Here is a 15720-nt window from a genome sequence, read left to right as displayed (position 1 = left end):
ACACCCTCTTCTCCTATTCTTCCTACTAAACCTTTGTCTCCTATAAACTCTCCTATACACTCTCCATGCTCGCCCTTACCACCACAGGATGAGGATGATTTAGGGATGGGGTGGACACGATAAGGATCCCTTACATGACCCTGATGATGATGATGACACTACCCCACCACAGGATACATGGGCCGATTACAACGATCCCACAGATCCTTCAGACCTTCCTGATCCAGATCCATACCCATCTAAGCCATCCCCCCCAGATGACAATATAGGATTTAGTCAGCTCATTAATAGGGCTACGCAATATCATGGTGGTGAGCTACATTCAGACCCCATGGATGAAGACTTCCTACTGGACACTTTTGCTCAGTCACAAAAAACAATACACACATTGCCCATGCTCAAAGGTGTCTTTAAACATGCACCAGACATATTTAAAGACCCTGTCAGGACCAGGATTCTCAATCCTCGGATTGATAAAAAGTATAAGCCTGCCCTTAACGATCCAATATACATTAAAGGACAACTCCCCTTAGATTCTTTGGTAGTGTCCAATGCAAGAAAACGTGCTAATTCCCAAGCCTCTGGTGATGCACCACCCCCAGACAAAGAATCTAAAATGCTGGATGTATCCGGTAAACGAGTTGCCTCCCAAGCAGCCAATCACTGGAGAATAGCTAATGCACAAGCATTGCTTGCCAGATACGACAGAGCTCACTACGATGAGCTTGAAGATCTGATTCAGCATTTACCTGACAAATACAAAGCTAAGGCCAACGATTTGGTCCAAGAGGGCTAGCTAATTACAAATGCATCCATCAAATGTGCCCTCGATGCAGCAGACACTGCATCTAGGTCTATTAACACCAGTGTCTTACTTCGCAGACCTACATGGTTGCGCATTTCTGGTTTCAAACAGGAAGTGCAAACAACTATCTTAAATCAGCCGCTCGATCAAGAACACCTCTTTGGCCCAGCTGTGGACACTGCTCTAGAGAAAGTGAAGAAATCCACAGACACTGCAAAATCTATGGGAGCATTACAATCTCAGACAACACGAGGTTCCTTTCATCGCTCCTTTTATAGGGGCGGATCCAAAAACATTAGCACAGATACTACTTCCTCCTCTTACAAGAGTCCCACACAAACATCCCCCAACAAGGGATATTTTAGGGGGGGTACAGAGGAAATGATAACAAGGGGCGAGGTTGAGGTAACAACAACTGAACCTCCCCAACTACCAAGCAATGACTTCCCTCCGCTCCCTCCAGACCATTCCACTCCGGTCGGAGGAAGACTTTCACAGTTCCTACCTGTCTGGAACTCCATCACTACAGACAAGTGGGTAAGACAAATTATCCAGTATGGTTACTGCCTGGAACTTACTGCAACTCCCCCAACCATACCGCCCAAACAACGTCCAATGTCCATGGAACATCTAACGCTCCTCAAACAGGAAGTTCTATCACTTCTTCAAAAACACTCAATAGAACCAGTTCCCCTCCAGCAGCAAGGCACAGGGGTTTACTCCCTTTACTTTCTCATCCCAAAAAAGGATGGTACTCTGACCAATACTGAACCTCAGACCCCTCAAAATCTGCATACAAACAGATCATTTCCACATGATCACTCTTCAACAGGTCCTCCCACTACTCCAACAAGGCGACTTCCTTGCCACTTCCATATTCCCATACACCCTACTCACAGGAAATATCTAAGGTTTGTAGTGGACGGTCAACACTATTAATTCAAGGTCCTCCCATTCGGAGTGACCACAGCACCTAGAGTCTTCACAAAATGTCTGGCGGTAGTAGCCGCCCACTTGTGAAGACAACAAATTCATGTGTTTCCATACCTGGAAGACTGGCTAATAAAAGCCAAGTTATACAGTCAGTGTGTTCACCACACTTGCCAAACAATTCATCTGCTTCCCAACTTGGGGTTCACAATAAACCTCACCAAATCACATCTCCAGCCGTCCCACATACATCAGTATCTAGGGGCCACAATAGACTCTTCCAAAGTCCTTGCATACCCCAATCCAGTCAGGATTGCCACTATGCAAACCCTCATAACAAAATTTTGGCCCCAACACTCACTACCAGCTCGAGTGTTTATGCAGCTCATAGGGATGATGGCCTCTTGCATTTTCATAGTACCTCATGCCAGGCTTCAGATGCGCCCTTACAAGAATGCTTGGCACGTCCGTGGAACTAGGCTCAAGGTCAACTTTCAGATCTGGTGTTGGTAGACAGCTCTCTGCAGTGGTGGAACACGCTATACCTTTCCAAAGGGCGGCCGTTCCTAGACCCAGTTCCACAGATAGTGCTAACAGCGGACGCATCACTCACCGGCTGGGGAGCCCATCTCCTAAACCATACAATTCAGGGCAGGTGTACCCCTCAACAAAAGTGCTCCACATCAATCACCTCGAATTACTAGCAATCTTTCTAGCATTAAAATCATTCCAGACACATCTCATCAACAAAACTGTCCTTGTCCGCACACACAATATGACAGCAATGTATTATATACAAAAACAAGGAGGAACACATTCTTTGCAACTATCTCAACTAGCGCAAAACATATGGAGATGGGCCATCCCACAAAGGATACCCCTTCTAGCAGAACATCTTCCAGGCGTACACAATCAGATTCCGGATCTGCTCAGTCGTCAGACACAGTAGATACTCTAATGGGAACTTCATCCTCAAGTTCTTCATCCATTTTTTCAAATGTGGGGCCACCTAGACATAGATTTGTTCGCCACACACGCAAACGCAAAATGCCCAACCTTCGCTGCCAGATATCCACACCCATTGTCCAAGGGCAATGTGATATGGATGAATTGGTCAGACAGATTTGCATACGCTTTTCCGCCACTCCCGCTCATTCCATCAGTAGTACGCAAGCTCAAACAGTCTCTCAAAATGATCCTAGTTGCTCCAACATGGGCCCGACAACCATGGTTCACAACACTCCTGGAACTCTCAGTAGGTCCACACCAAAAACTACAGCTCTCCTCAAAGCTTCTCATACAGAACCATGGACAGATATGGCATCCAGCTCAACTGAACCTGGCAATCTGGCTCCTGTAGTCCTAGAGTTCGATTACCTCAACCTTCCACCGGATTGTATGAACATTCTTAAAGAAGCTAGACGCCCTACTACTAGAGCTTGCTATGCAGCCAAATGGAAAATATTTGTCATTTACTGCAATAACAACAACATTGACCCACTAGATGCTTCGATTCAAAACATTATTTGCTACTTACTGCATCTACAAAGATGTAACCTGGCATATACATCCATAAAACTACAACTTGCTGCCCTTGCCGCTTACCTACAGAACAGACCACATTTGTCATTGTTTAGGGTGCCTGCTATCAAAGCGTTCCTGGAAGGACTTAAAAGGATAATTCCTCCCACAATCCCACCCTCTCCAGTGTGGAATTTAAACATTGTCCTTACTAGGTTCATGGGTCCTCCATTTGAACCTCTACACAAATGCCAATTGAAGTTCCTCACATGGAAAGTGGTATTTCTAGTCGCGATCACCTCTCTCAGAAGAGTAAGTGAGATCCAGGCTTTAACTATACAAGAACCATTTTTACAAATATATTATAACAAGAACAAATCCAAAACTCCTTCCCAAAGTAATCTCTGCTTTCCATCGTAATCAATCTGTGGAATTGCCCGTTTTCTTCCCAAAACCAGATTCTGTACCAGAGAGAGCGCTTCACACACTAGATGTCAAAAGAGCTATACTTTATTATATTGACAGGACTAAACCCTTTAGGAAAACAAACCAAATGTTCGTAGCTTTCTCACCACCTTATTAAGGAAACCCCATCTCCAAAGCTGGAATTGCCAGGCGGATAGTTAAATGTATTCAAATATGCTACCAAAAAGCAAAATGCACATTAACAATTCCCCCTAGAGCACACTCAACTCGCAAATTAGGGCTTCCATGGCATTCTTGGGGAACATTCCCTTAGATGACATCTGTAAGGCAGCAACATGGTCTATGCCACACACCTTCACCAAACACTACTGTTTAGACGTGCAGGCAAAACGGGCTTCTGTAGGCCAGGCTGTTCTTAAAACACTTTTTCAGACCACTGCAACAGAAACAGGTGACCACCGCTAGGGGAGAGCACTGCTATACAGTCTATGCACAAGTATGTATTCTGCAGCCCATATGCCTCGAACGGAAAATGCTACTTACCAGTATGCATCTGTTCTTGGCAAGTAGAGCTGTAGAATAACATACGCCCACCGCCTCCCCATTACCTCTATCTGTTCCAGTGTTACCTTACTTAGATACATTACACATGGACATCTTTTCTGTTTCTTACAAACTCCATCATTTCCCTTCATGGCGAAAAATAATTTGAGGATGGAGTCGATGCCCATGCGCACTGTCGTGCAAGGGGGGAGTAACCTATCTCATGACTACAAAGACTTCTTCCAAGACAACAACAGACTGCAAACATCAGAGCCCAACACCAGATGGTGATCTATGCACAAGTATGTCATTCTGCAGCTCTACATGCCAAGAACAGATGCATACTGGTAAGTAGCATTTTCCATATTTGCATGTACGCTTCAATGGCCAGTCACTCAGGACAGAATTATTGGTACTATCGATTTACTGCTGTCACTCAGTTGAACACTATGGAAGTTGCCTTTGCATTGTAAAGAAGTGGGTGATAGTCTAAAAAAAAAAGATTATTTTTTTGTATTCTTTTTGTCATGGAACTCCCACCATGGTACAAGTGGGGAAAAATGTAAAGATCATATATCGACATAAGAAATTTCTCCCCTTCAAGCTCTTGATATTAGTCACATATTGATTTATTTTCTGCTGTTAATTAAGTAATCGCTTCTCAGTAAGTAGGTCATGAATGTATCCTTCACTGACAGTACAGGGTTCTCTGAATATTGCAGTTTTGGCATCTGCCAGAAATTTGGTGTATTTTAACTTGCAACAAGGCCTCGCTCTTCGCAATTTTTGTGAGGGGGTTCAAATGGTTTGGTGTTTTTCGGAACACAAGCTGCTGTAAAAGTGGAATTTCTGTGTTTTTCTTGGAAAGAACTTGCAAGCATGTCCAGTGAGTCTTCCCATATTATTTTCTTAGTCTAATCCTTTGCTAATCTGGACACTTGTAGTTCATGCACTTACTTTTCTTTTAACATCACAAAGCGCTAATCATACTGCTAAACAATACATGCATTTGCAGGAGGTAAAGGAAGATTATTTCTGTGCAATTATGCTGATTTCTTATTTAGATTAATGATACCTGAGTGACTTAATCAGTTATGGAGGCCCGGACTGTTTATATGTCTATATTGTCCGTCCCTGAAGACAGTACTAATTCCCTATTTCTCCAGTATTGTATCTTTTATAGATTTACATGCTTGAATCTTCCCCCTCGTCATGGTGAGAGTCTCACAGTAACAGTAAAAAGTTTAACATTGAATTGCCATAGAAATTTAATAGGCTTTAGCAACCTATTATCATCGGCTGAAGTTTGGATGTTTTAAAACAATCAGAGCATAGACCATAGTCTCCATTCCCTGCAGGGCCCACCATACCTTAGATTTGTTACCGCACTTGTGTGTTAGGGAGTCTCCCTGAACTCTTCTCAGTAGGTGTTTCTACTGTTGCCCTTTTGAATTTTAAGCTTGCAGTTCATTTCTTCACTTCATCTCTTCTTCTGAATGACAGTCCAGGAGTGTGAGTACCTATTTTTCTTCATTATGTCTGAGTCAAAAGAAAAGGATGTTTAGGCCCTGCAAGACTTGTGGAAAGTCCTGACTGTTCTGAGGACCTGCATAAAGAGTGCCTTTATTGCCTGTATCCTGCCCATAAAATGCAAGTACTGTCGTACTTTTTCCACAAAAACCCTCAAGGACCGTGAGGGTAGGTTATTTCTCTGGCTACAAAGAAAAAGGCTGTTAAGGACTCTGACTCTGAAGGTGAGGAGAAGCTCCATACCTCCTCCAAGAAAAGAAAGGAAGAAGGGTCTTCCTCTTCGCATAGAGATCCTAAAAGATCTAGATCTCAAAATAAGGAGAGGCCTGAAGAAAAGAGGGTTTAGAAAGATCAGCCTGGTCCCTCTTCCTCTCATCAAAGATCTGGCTCTGCTAAACCGTCAACACCTCATACTCCCTTCAGGGATTCTTCATCTTCAAAAATCCGCTTGCCGACCCGTCGACGAAGAAATTGCCGCCTACAGCCCCCAATTCCACAGAACCAGATGCTCCGACGACTGTCTTGTTAGAGACTTTGACTACATTGACGGTCAAGATGACAACACAGCTTCGTCGTCGAAGACTGAATTGGTGGTGTCCCCATCGTCGACTGTTGTAAGACAGTCTCCGTTGACGAGAGCTTCACCATCGACAGTCCAGCTCGTCACCTCACCATTGGCGAGTCTCTCTCTCTCCAGTCGCGGCTGAGGGTTCTACCATCAACCACCACGTCGATGAGCCCGTCGACGAGAGAAAAGGACGTTGTGCTTTCAAAGTCAATACCATCTCTCCTACAGGACTTAAAAAAAATATCTCCATTGCCTCCTACTCTTCTCTTGTGTTTCCAGGAATCTGGGGATGATGGTCCGTATGGCCCTGCATACAGCCCTTCGCTGCTCAGAGTCAAGTGCCCGGACTCCGAGGAGGACGAGGCACTAGATGATCCTTCTACTTATTTGGAGGGTGAATATTTCTTCTGTGATGCAGGGCATCCTAGCGCTCATCAATTGGATGCTTTTCAAGAGCACTACCCATACGAGGAACAGGAGGATCATGCACAAGAGCCTTTCATCAAAATTCCCATTTGGTTGGTCTCCAACATTCGTATGATGCTCATAACTATGATAAGCGATTTCCCGAGGCTAACTCTGCTTTGCAACCACCACCTATTCATGAGGTCCCTGTTGTCATTTCTGCGCCGCTGGCTGCGCCTCCACTTCCAAGAATCAAATCTGTTCCACCACCTTTTAAAATTCGTGTTCAGGTGCAGGGGCCGTGATGACTAGCAGCTAGAAGAAGGGGAGCTGCAGTTGGATCTGGATGTCCATGATAAATGGAATGATTACGTGGCTCCTACTCTGCATATAGCTTATTTGCCACCTGCAGATATTGGTGGTTTCCACGATCTCCTGGAACATGCTTCAAGGCGCTTCGGTCTCCCTATGCCTGCTAAGCAGTGTTTTTTGTATGATTTTAAACGTTCTACGCAACGCTCCACTCGGGCCATACCCATCGTGGACTACTTATGCCAAGAAGGCCTGAAGTTAATAAAAACGCAATCCTCTATTTCTGCGGTGGTTCTGAAACTAGATAAAGTACAGGGCACCTAAAGACTCTCCTGCGTGCCTTATTGGTCATCCTCGGCCTGATTCAGTTATTATGCAGGCTGCTCAAAGAAGATCTAAAAATCATTCTTCTCCAAGTGCAGTTCCACCTGACAAGGAAGGGCGGTGTCTGGACTACATCGGCAAAAGGTTCTCTGCATTGGCAGCCACCGTCATCAGGGCCTCCAACACCATGGTTGTCCTCTGGAGATATGACCGGCAGAGGTGGTCCGGCATCTCTTCCTTGTTGGAGTATCTTCCTGAGGACAAGAAGGACACAAAGGATGTTCTATCTGAGGGGTAAGAGCATCTCCTGAGATCATTGATGTGGCTCTAGACATCTCATCGACTGCCTTTGGACAGATGGCAGGACCGGCGGTGTTAAGGCGACATGGAAGGCTAAAGGCTACAACATTTCACCCTGAGGTTCAGGCCAAGGTGTTGGATATACCATTAGACAGCAAATTCCTTTATATCAAACACGTGGATGACGCGCTGCAGTCGATAAATCCGACACAGCAAGTCTCTGACAAATCTGAAGTTTTCTTCTTTTCGGGGAAAAGATAGAGGTCAATATCTCTCTCGACCTCAACTCCAAGAGCATTTTCAACCCTATAACCAGCAGGAATTTTGATCGCAGTACTCTGCACAGACCTTTAATCAAACCTCCTCACCAGCCTACCCTAAAGCTCCCAGGTCCCATAAATAAAGCCTTTCCTGGGTGGAGGTGTTCACTCCTCCTCAGCTCAGGAAGAGTCATCCTTGGTAGGGTAGCTTCAAATACTTTGCCGCCTTTGTAACACAACCCCCAGCCTCTCCAGCTAGCAGGAGCAGGCCCTCTTCCTGTCTTCACCCCCTTTTCGGCAAGTAAACAGGAGAGAAAACCAGGACAGCCTAGAAGGTGTGCGCACCTCTGCCAACCCGCCCTCAGGTGGGGGAGGCGTGGAGAAGCCCACTCTTCAGTGCCCACCATCTTGCAGATGGAAGGCACCCCCAATTGGGGTCAGGGATTGTGCTCACTCCCCCACGTGGGGTGAGCACACTAATGGTGTAATCTGATAGAGACTACTAGCCGCAGATTTCTTCACGTAGAATTATCCGCAGGCGTGAGACTGGATCCAGAAAACTTTTTGCCCAGCATCCCTGCGCGCCGGGGGACGGCATCACTCCACTCTGCCCAGGCGCCGTCGCGTACGTGACGTCAGCGAAGTCACATAAGTCCCACCCCGGCGCGCTTGTGTCAGTTTTTTCCTTTTCCGCGTGCAACGCGGATAAGGTTTGTGCTCTGGGCCGGTTAAGGCCTTTCCCTTATGCTATTGCTGCGTGTGTGGGAACAGTGTGTGAATGCCTTCGGGCTTTAAAACTTGCTAGTCGTGTGGCTGCCTCATGTCGGCGACGGATCCTCACCCCATCTGTATGTGGTGTTTGGGGGAGCACCACGACTCAACTGATTGTGAGGCGTGCCAACAGATGAAGCCGAAATCCCGGCGGGAGCGCCGGATGAAACTTCTTTTGGCAAATGTGTCCAGGTCGGCGTCGTCCTCTCGCCCGGGCCCTGCAGAAGGTTCTCAGACCCGCGGCTTCCCTCGTCGACTTCGCTCTTCTCCCAGGTCGCAAGAGTGCCGCTCACCTCTTGGTAAGTGTTGCTGTTTGTCCCCGAGGGTCGGGTTCCGGCCTGTCGGGGGTGTGGACTCTCTGCAGGTGGTGCGGCCCCGTGTGTCGTCCCCTTGGTGCGGCCCCACGTGTCGTCCCCTTATCCGCCGTTTCCCGGCATGGGGGCGACCAGAGCCCAGATGGAGACATATGCGGCGGCTGTGCAGGTCTCGCTGGCTTCTCCTCCTCCCCCTTCCCCTCCTGCTACGTCAGCGGATCCCTTTCAGTGTGCAGGGCCCTCCGTGGCGGCTCTGGCACCGACTGGTTCGGATCCAGATCCGGAGGATGTGGTGCCGTTGGGGTGTGGCCCTTCGGGGTCCCTCCTTCGGACCACGGCGCCTGTGCTTCGCCGCAAACTCCCGCGGGAGTCCCTGTGGTGTCGCGGGAGGTCGCCGGGGCTCGGGTCGCACCCCGAGCCCCTCTCAGTCCTTGGGCCGAGGTGACGCCTGCTGGCCCTGGCAGCGCCACAGGGGTCGGCGGAGGGCCCATCTCGCCCTGTCACGGGTTGCGGCTGGTGGGCGTCTCCTCGTCCCTCCCCGGGCCCTTCTCGACCCTCCACGCGCCCTTCTCGTCCCTCCACGCAGGCGTCTGCCTCATCGGAGGTCAGGTCGGCGCCGGCCCAGCTCCGGTCTCCTGTGCTGTGTCGGAGGTCGCCCCGGCATCTCCTCCGGCGCCGGTCGACGTCGGTATCCTGCCTCAGGTAGCGGACTCTACGGCGCCGGGTCGACGTCTGGTTGTTAACTCGGCTTCGGAGGCCTCCTCTTCTCCAGAGGTTTGGCGGTTGCTGGTGTCATCCTCGCTGGAGACGGGCCGCCGTGTCGTGGCTTTTTCCCCGATGTCGTCTAAAGGCGGCTCCTCGCCGTCTCCATGACCGCGGTCTTCGCCGGTGGAGCCGCAGGTCCCCCACTCCTCGGTCCCTCTTCCTTCCGGCCTTGGCCCTTCCTTCCTCCGGTTGGCTTGGGGGATGGCCGCCTTAGCCTGCAGCCATCACCTAACGAGGAGCTGCTTTCCCCTCCGCGGGGCCCTACGGAGGCGGGTGCAGCTTTCACCCGCGCTGTTTCCACGGCTGTGGGAATTTTGCGCATGGGCGATCCCGCTACCCATTTTCCCACAGATCATCTTCTGGAGGTTCTCCATCAGGGCTCAGGTGGTAGGGAACTGTTGCTTCCCTTCGAGGGTTCACTCCACTCTTCTCTCTTGGGGACTTGGGGCTGTCCCGCCACCGGAGACCCGGTGCCCCAGCACCTTCTGCACTGCCACCATCCGGCACTGCGTGATCCGGTGTGCCTTTCTCTTCGACCAGAGGCCCCCTTTTGCAGTCTGCCTTTCCTGCTTTGTTGCTGCTGTTGTCTCCCCCGTCACGGCAGGCCCGCTGGCTGGACTCTTGGGGGCGCAATATGTTTGCCTCAACCAGTGCCGCTCTGCAGGCCCTTAACACACTGTGTGTTTTGGCTAGGGTCACTTCTTGCTTGTGGGACTCGGCGGAGTCCCTTATGTCTGCCACTTCTCAGGAGGGTGCCTGTGTGAATTTGAAACACCATGTCTTGGATGGTCGGGAGCTGGAGGCATTTATCCTTCGCTTAACTCTGGACATCTCGGAGGTGCTGGGTCGTGCCATGGCTTCTTCGGTTGCCCTTCGTCGCCAAGCCTGGCTTCGGGACAGTGTGTTGCCGGAGAATGTACGAGAACGGCTTCGATGGTGCTCTTTTGTTGCATGCCCCTGCAGACTCAGCCATCCAGAGGTTCTTGGCGGGGAAATATATCTCGCTCTCTCTCTCGCTCTCTCTCTCGCTCTCTCTCTCGCTCTCTCTCTCGCTCTCTCGCGCGCTCTCTCGCGCGCTCTCTCGCGCGCTCTCTCGCGCGCTCTCTCGCTCTCTCTCGCGCGCTCTCTCGCGCTCTCTCTCGCGCGCTCTCTCTCTCTCTCCCCCCCCCCCTCTCTCTCTCTCTCTCTCTTGCGCTCTCTCTCCCCTCTCTCTCTCTCTCTCTCCCCTCTCTCTCTCTCTCCCCTGTCTCTCTCTCTCTCTCTCTCCCCTCTCTCTCTCTCTCTCTCTCCCCTCTCTCTCTCTCTCCCCTGTCTCTCTCTCTCTCTCTCTCTCCCTCCCTCCCTCCTTTGGAGATGTTCGTCCATTGGAGCAGGTCGCCCCAGTTGTCTGTTCTGTGCTGTGTGCTTCATGGCCACTCGAGTCCTCCTTGCTGAGGCTGTGGTTCTGTTGTCTGCGGGCCAGCCCCTTTTTACTGTGTTTTTCCTTTCGGTTTTTTTACACCATGCTGGGCCTGAGATTGGGCCTTCTGCGTTTCCCCTCTGGCTGCTTGATAGACCTCCTGCGGGGTTTTTTGCCGCAGGTCTTTTTTATTGTCCTTTGCTGTGGAAGTTTCTTCCTAAGAGGTTCCCATGTCTTGGGATATGACATGCCCTATGTGGGGCAGGGTTGGCTGTTATATAGCCCTGGTATGTGCTGGGGAGTTGAGTTCTCCGAAGAAAACTGATGTAGGCGTGCCGGGGTGGGACTTATGTGACCTCGCTGACGTCACTTACGACACCTGGGCGGAGTCTCGTGATGCCGTCCCCCCGGTGCGCAGGGATGCTGGGCAAAAAGTTTTCCGGGTCCGGTCTCATGCCTGGGGATAATTTTATGTGAAGGAATCTGCGGTTAGAATCGTCTCTACCAGATGCATCTTTACCGAAGGTAAGTAACTCGTACGTCACCCTAAGGTCAGCAGCCCATTGGCTACTACCTGGCTACCCCAGTAACGACCCTAAATACAGTATTTAGGGGCACCCCTGAACCCAGCACAGGAGTTCCTGACTCAGCCTAGCTACCACTAACTTTGAGAGTAAGGTGTTAACTACTTTAACCTCTGCCATACCTTTGGGGACTCAATGGACTCTGTGCACACTATACCTCTTTTTGGTATAGTGTATACAGAGCCAGTTTCCTACACATACCTTATATGCATCTTTGCCTTTTCCTCCCATAAGATTGCGTTGTGCATAAAACCGTACAGGTTTTAATGTTTACTTACCTGTGCATATTTTTATTGAAAACTGTACTTACCTTGAAATCAAGAACTTCAGTTTTAAATATGTGTCTCATTTATTTTTTGTCTCTGTGAGTACAAAAAAAAAGCTTAGCACTACCCTCTGATATGCCTAACTGCTCGCCCACGCTACCAAAAAAGAGAACGTTGGTATTACCAACTTTGGTCTCGTTAAACCAATTGGGGAACGACTCGACTCTCAGCCTAGTGTACTTTGTTTTAGTGCACTATATAGAAAGCCAGCTTCCTACAATCCCATAAAAGAAATGCTACAAATCTACAAAGCAAAATGTGTTAGCTTGGTCTTATATAGGGCAGGTGTGTGGGGTCATACAAAAATCTCCCCCATTCAGATAGTAGAAAACAGGTTCTTAAAGAAACTACTTGTAGTTCCCCCATATGCTTCATATTTGGTACATTTTGAAGAAGGTTTGAGCTTCAAAGAAGATCTGATTCGTATTTGCTCACTTTTATAGTATATAAGGTTTGGATATGAGGAGGCAAGTCTATTTGAGCCATTATTCAAGATTGTTTCACTTGACTATGCTCATAACATCCGATCCTGCACGCACTTTATGAGTAATAAATCCTCCCTTTAACAGGGAGTAGCCTGCTGTGCTTTCCAGAAGCATATCCATTAACAGCGAGGTTCATGTCTGCTGTGCCCATGTTCATGTGAACATAACTAACCTCTTCTGAATGACTTCTAGGAATGGTATTTGCGGATATAAGATCCCATTTATTGTACCGACTTATCGATAAGCCATCCACTTCATGGGTACTTAAATCAATATTTTTTGCATTTTTGCTTGCTATGGTTGTAAATACATCTATATTTGATGTTCCGCACCAAAAACATATCTTTACAGTGTCTTCATTTACTTGATATGTATATGTTTGTACAATATTGAAACTTAAAGGCATCTGATACATTGTCTTCTAGTCTTTGAATATGGGGTGTCACACTTACCCGTCTCTGTAATGCACAAGGTGCTTGAGGTAGCTGGAGCCAATTCAATCAAACTTCATTTGATTTTTGTCAAAAATAACCTAAGTAGATGCAAGCATTGTATTTTTTTAAAAAAAATGAAACCACCAAAATAAATTAGCTAAAAATCAAGGAAGCATTTATCTGCACTCCTAACAATATAAAAATAAGGCAGATCATCTCAAACGGCTCTACACCCAATAGGGAATAGTCTACTCAAATGAGGTAAAATAGCATTAACTACAAAGCATATACAACCTTGACCGGACTTTCAGCAGACACTGCAACATCAATACAATGTGGTAACCCTGTAGAACTAAAAACCACCACGTGATTGTTACATCATATACTAACAAACCTCCCTTCTCTTACGTAGGGCTAAGGCCACTATAATGTATGCACTATTACGCAAGTTTCCTCAGACCCAAGTCGTTGTAGGAAAGCTAAGGCAGCCTACAGTTTCTAAAATTATTTTTGAGCATCAAAGGTTTAAGTGTCCTTCTCCTACACTCCACTTGTTTTGAAATTCCATCACAAGAACATCGCTAACAATAAATTTAGCAGTGTGCATCCTGAAGTGTTTATTTTGATGTCACAATGGCCCTCCTTGTAAGGGGCCTTGAATTCCATTGGGTCCAATAGCAGCAGTTACTGCTTGTGCTAAAATTATGAAATCTTAGCAAACACTGGAGATCTGTTTACTTTCACCCAAAGATGTTGGCTGCGCCATGGGGTAATTTGTTCTAATTCATACTATTGTAAGAATTTTGTGTGAGGGAATGTTATTGAAACGGAAATATTTCTGTTGAACAGCAGAAGACTTCTAGGGGTGCTAGAGAAGTGCTTGAGTGAAAATAGTAAAACCTCTGTACAGTGTCCCTTCCAGTAGCTGAACCTAATGCTGACTCTTCCCAATGTCCATTATTCTTGACAGCAGAATATAAGTAGACAATTGTGCATGAAATTTAACGTTAATAAGCTAAATTGCCCTAAATGTGGATTATACGCTGCTAATCTGATAAATATGTTTATCGAATTCCCAGAGCTGAGGGGCTACTGGCAGAAAGTTGAACAGTTACTCCAGTTTAAACTAGGGTTGGACTATCCACTCACTGATCTTGAAATTATGTTGGGGTACAGGGAGGATAACCCAGGAATAGCACGTCTTTTTTCAATACTGATGGCTGCTGCTAGACTGGCTATCGCCAGGGCATGGGTCTCTGCGACACCGCCCTCGGCTGAGGATTGGTGGTCTATCATTAGAGAGACTTATGGCCTAGAGGCAGCCTTGGCAAAGGCAAGGGGTATTCAGTCCTTAGTCAAGCTAGAAGTGCTATGGAGACCTATGGCCTTGGATGGAATAACTTAGCTATTGATAGTGATACATGAAATAATTTGTGTCTCCTTTGTCTTCTCCTATCCTGTTTCCACTGCTTTTGTTTTTTGTTGTTTTTTTCTTTTCTTTTTACCTTTGCGTTATCGCCTGTGTGAATTTAAAACCTCCATTTTACGTTTGTTATATAAATGTGCCCTGTCTGATGAAAATAAAAATCATTCCCCAAAAAAAGAAATGTAACGTTTCTCCATGTCCTATCTTTACTAAACTTCCCTTATTGAGAGCAGTGTTTACAAGATTAAGCCTTGTATAGTCATCCTAAATATTTCAGACACATTGAATGATATTAGTTTGCTTGTTCTGGAATGAAGTGTAAGTTACCTCTATGCATTTAATAGCAGACATGCATAATCCACATCCACTCCCTTTTGCCCAGGATCAGATCACTTCGTACAGATCCATATTATGGGGCATTGATGATAACCTGAGCAAAATCAAATGGTAAAAAGTGTTGTAAGACGAGCAATAACTTGGTAGTCATGAGTCAAGTGAGAAGTAAATGCATTACATCACAACTCAAAAAGAAAAAAATATCTTCGGTTTGAAAATCGTAGCAAAATATGTACTTTGTTTTGTAAAGGTGAGGAGTTGAACTTCAGAATTAGTTGAAACAAGTGATTTCATATGCACTTTAAAGCTATAAATCACTGAGCTTCATGTATCAATTTTTTTTCATTTATTTACCTGTTCATTTGCTATTTAGGTACTGCAACCGCTTCAACAGCGATTTCTGAATGTGATAAATCAAGAGAACTTTCAGCAAATCTGCCAGGAGGAGGAGGTGAAACAGGAGATCACTGCCACTTTGGAGGCACTATGTGGCATCGCAGAGGCCACCCAGATTGACAATGTTGCTATTCTCTTTAATTTTTTAATGGACTTTCTTACGAATTGCATTGGATTGATGGAGGTTTATAAGAATACTCCAGAGACTGTTAACCTCATAATTGAGGTTTTTGTTGAAGTTGCACATAAACAGATCTGTTACCTTGGAGAGGTAAGCACAGGCAAATATCAGATATCTTGCATTTAACTACTACAACAAGTGTTTATATTATTTACACGGGTTTCCTCTTATCTAATCGTTAATATAGCCTACAAAAAAGTTTGAAAATATTTCAAATTCCAATACCTCATCACATTAATGGGCCTCTATTCTTGAACTTACATTATATAGTGAATAATGACTGTTAAATTGCTATCCATTTCTTTCTCATTCCCAGTGTATGTTTTATTTTATTTCTTCCTCTTCCAATTGCTTTTTTTCTAGGTCTTTTTTTCCATCT

The 15720-nt window shown here is 46.6% G+C and overlaps 1 protein-coding gene across 2 annotated transcripts in view; it reads left to right on the top strand.

Moving 5' to 3' along the window:
- The window catches only part of XPO4 (exportin 4), a 495809-nt gene that overhangs the window by 426588 nt on the left and 53501 nt on the right, over positions 1 to 15720 (top strand). For both annotated transcript variants that reach the window (XM_085621575.1, XM_085621576.1), the window contains one exon: positions 15138 to 15431. In XM_085621575.1, coding sequence (XP_085477701.1) covers positions 15138 to 15431 — 294 coding nt within the window. The remainder of the gene's footprint in view (positions 1 to 15137; positions 15432 to 15720) is intronic.

This window comes from Triturus cristatus, chromosome 8 (genome assembly GCF_964204655.1).
Source record: "Triturus cristatus chromosome 8, aTriCri1.1, whole genome shotgun sequence".
NCBI lineage: Eukaryota > Metazoa > Chordata > Amphibia > Caudata > Salamandridae > Triturus > Triturus cristatus.
The sequence above is the reverse complement of the archived record's forward strand: the minus strand, read 5'-3'. Positions and strand labels throughout refer to the sequence as shown.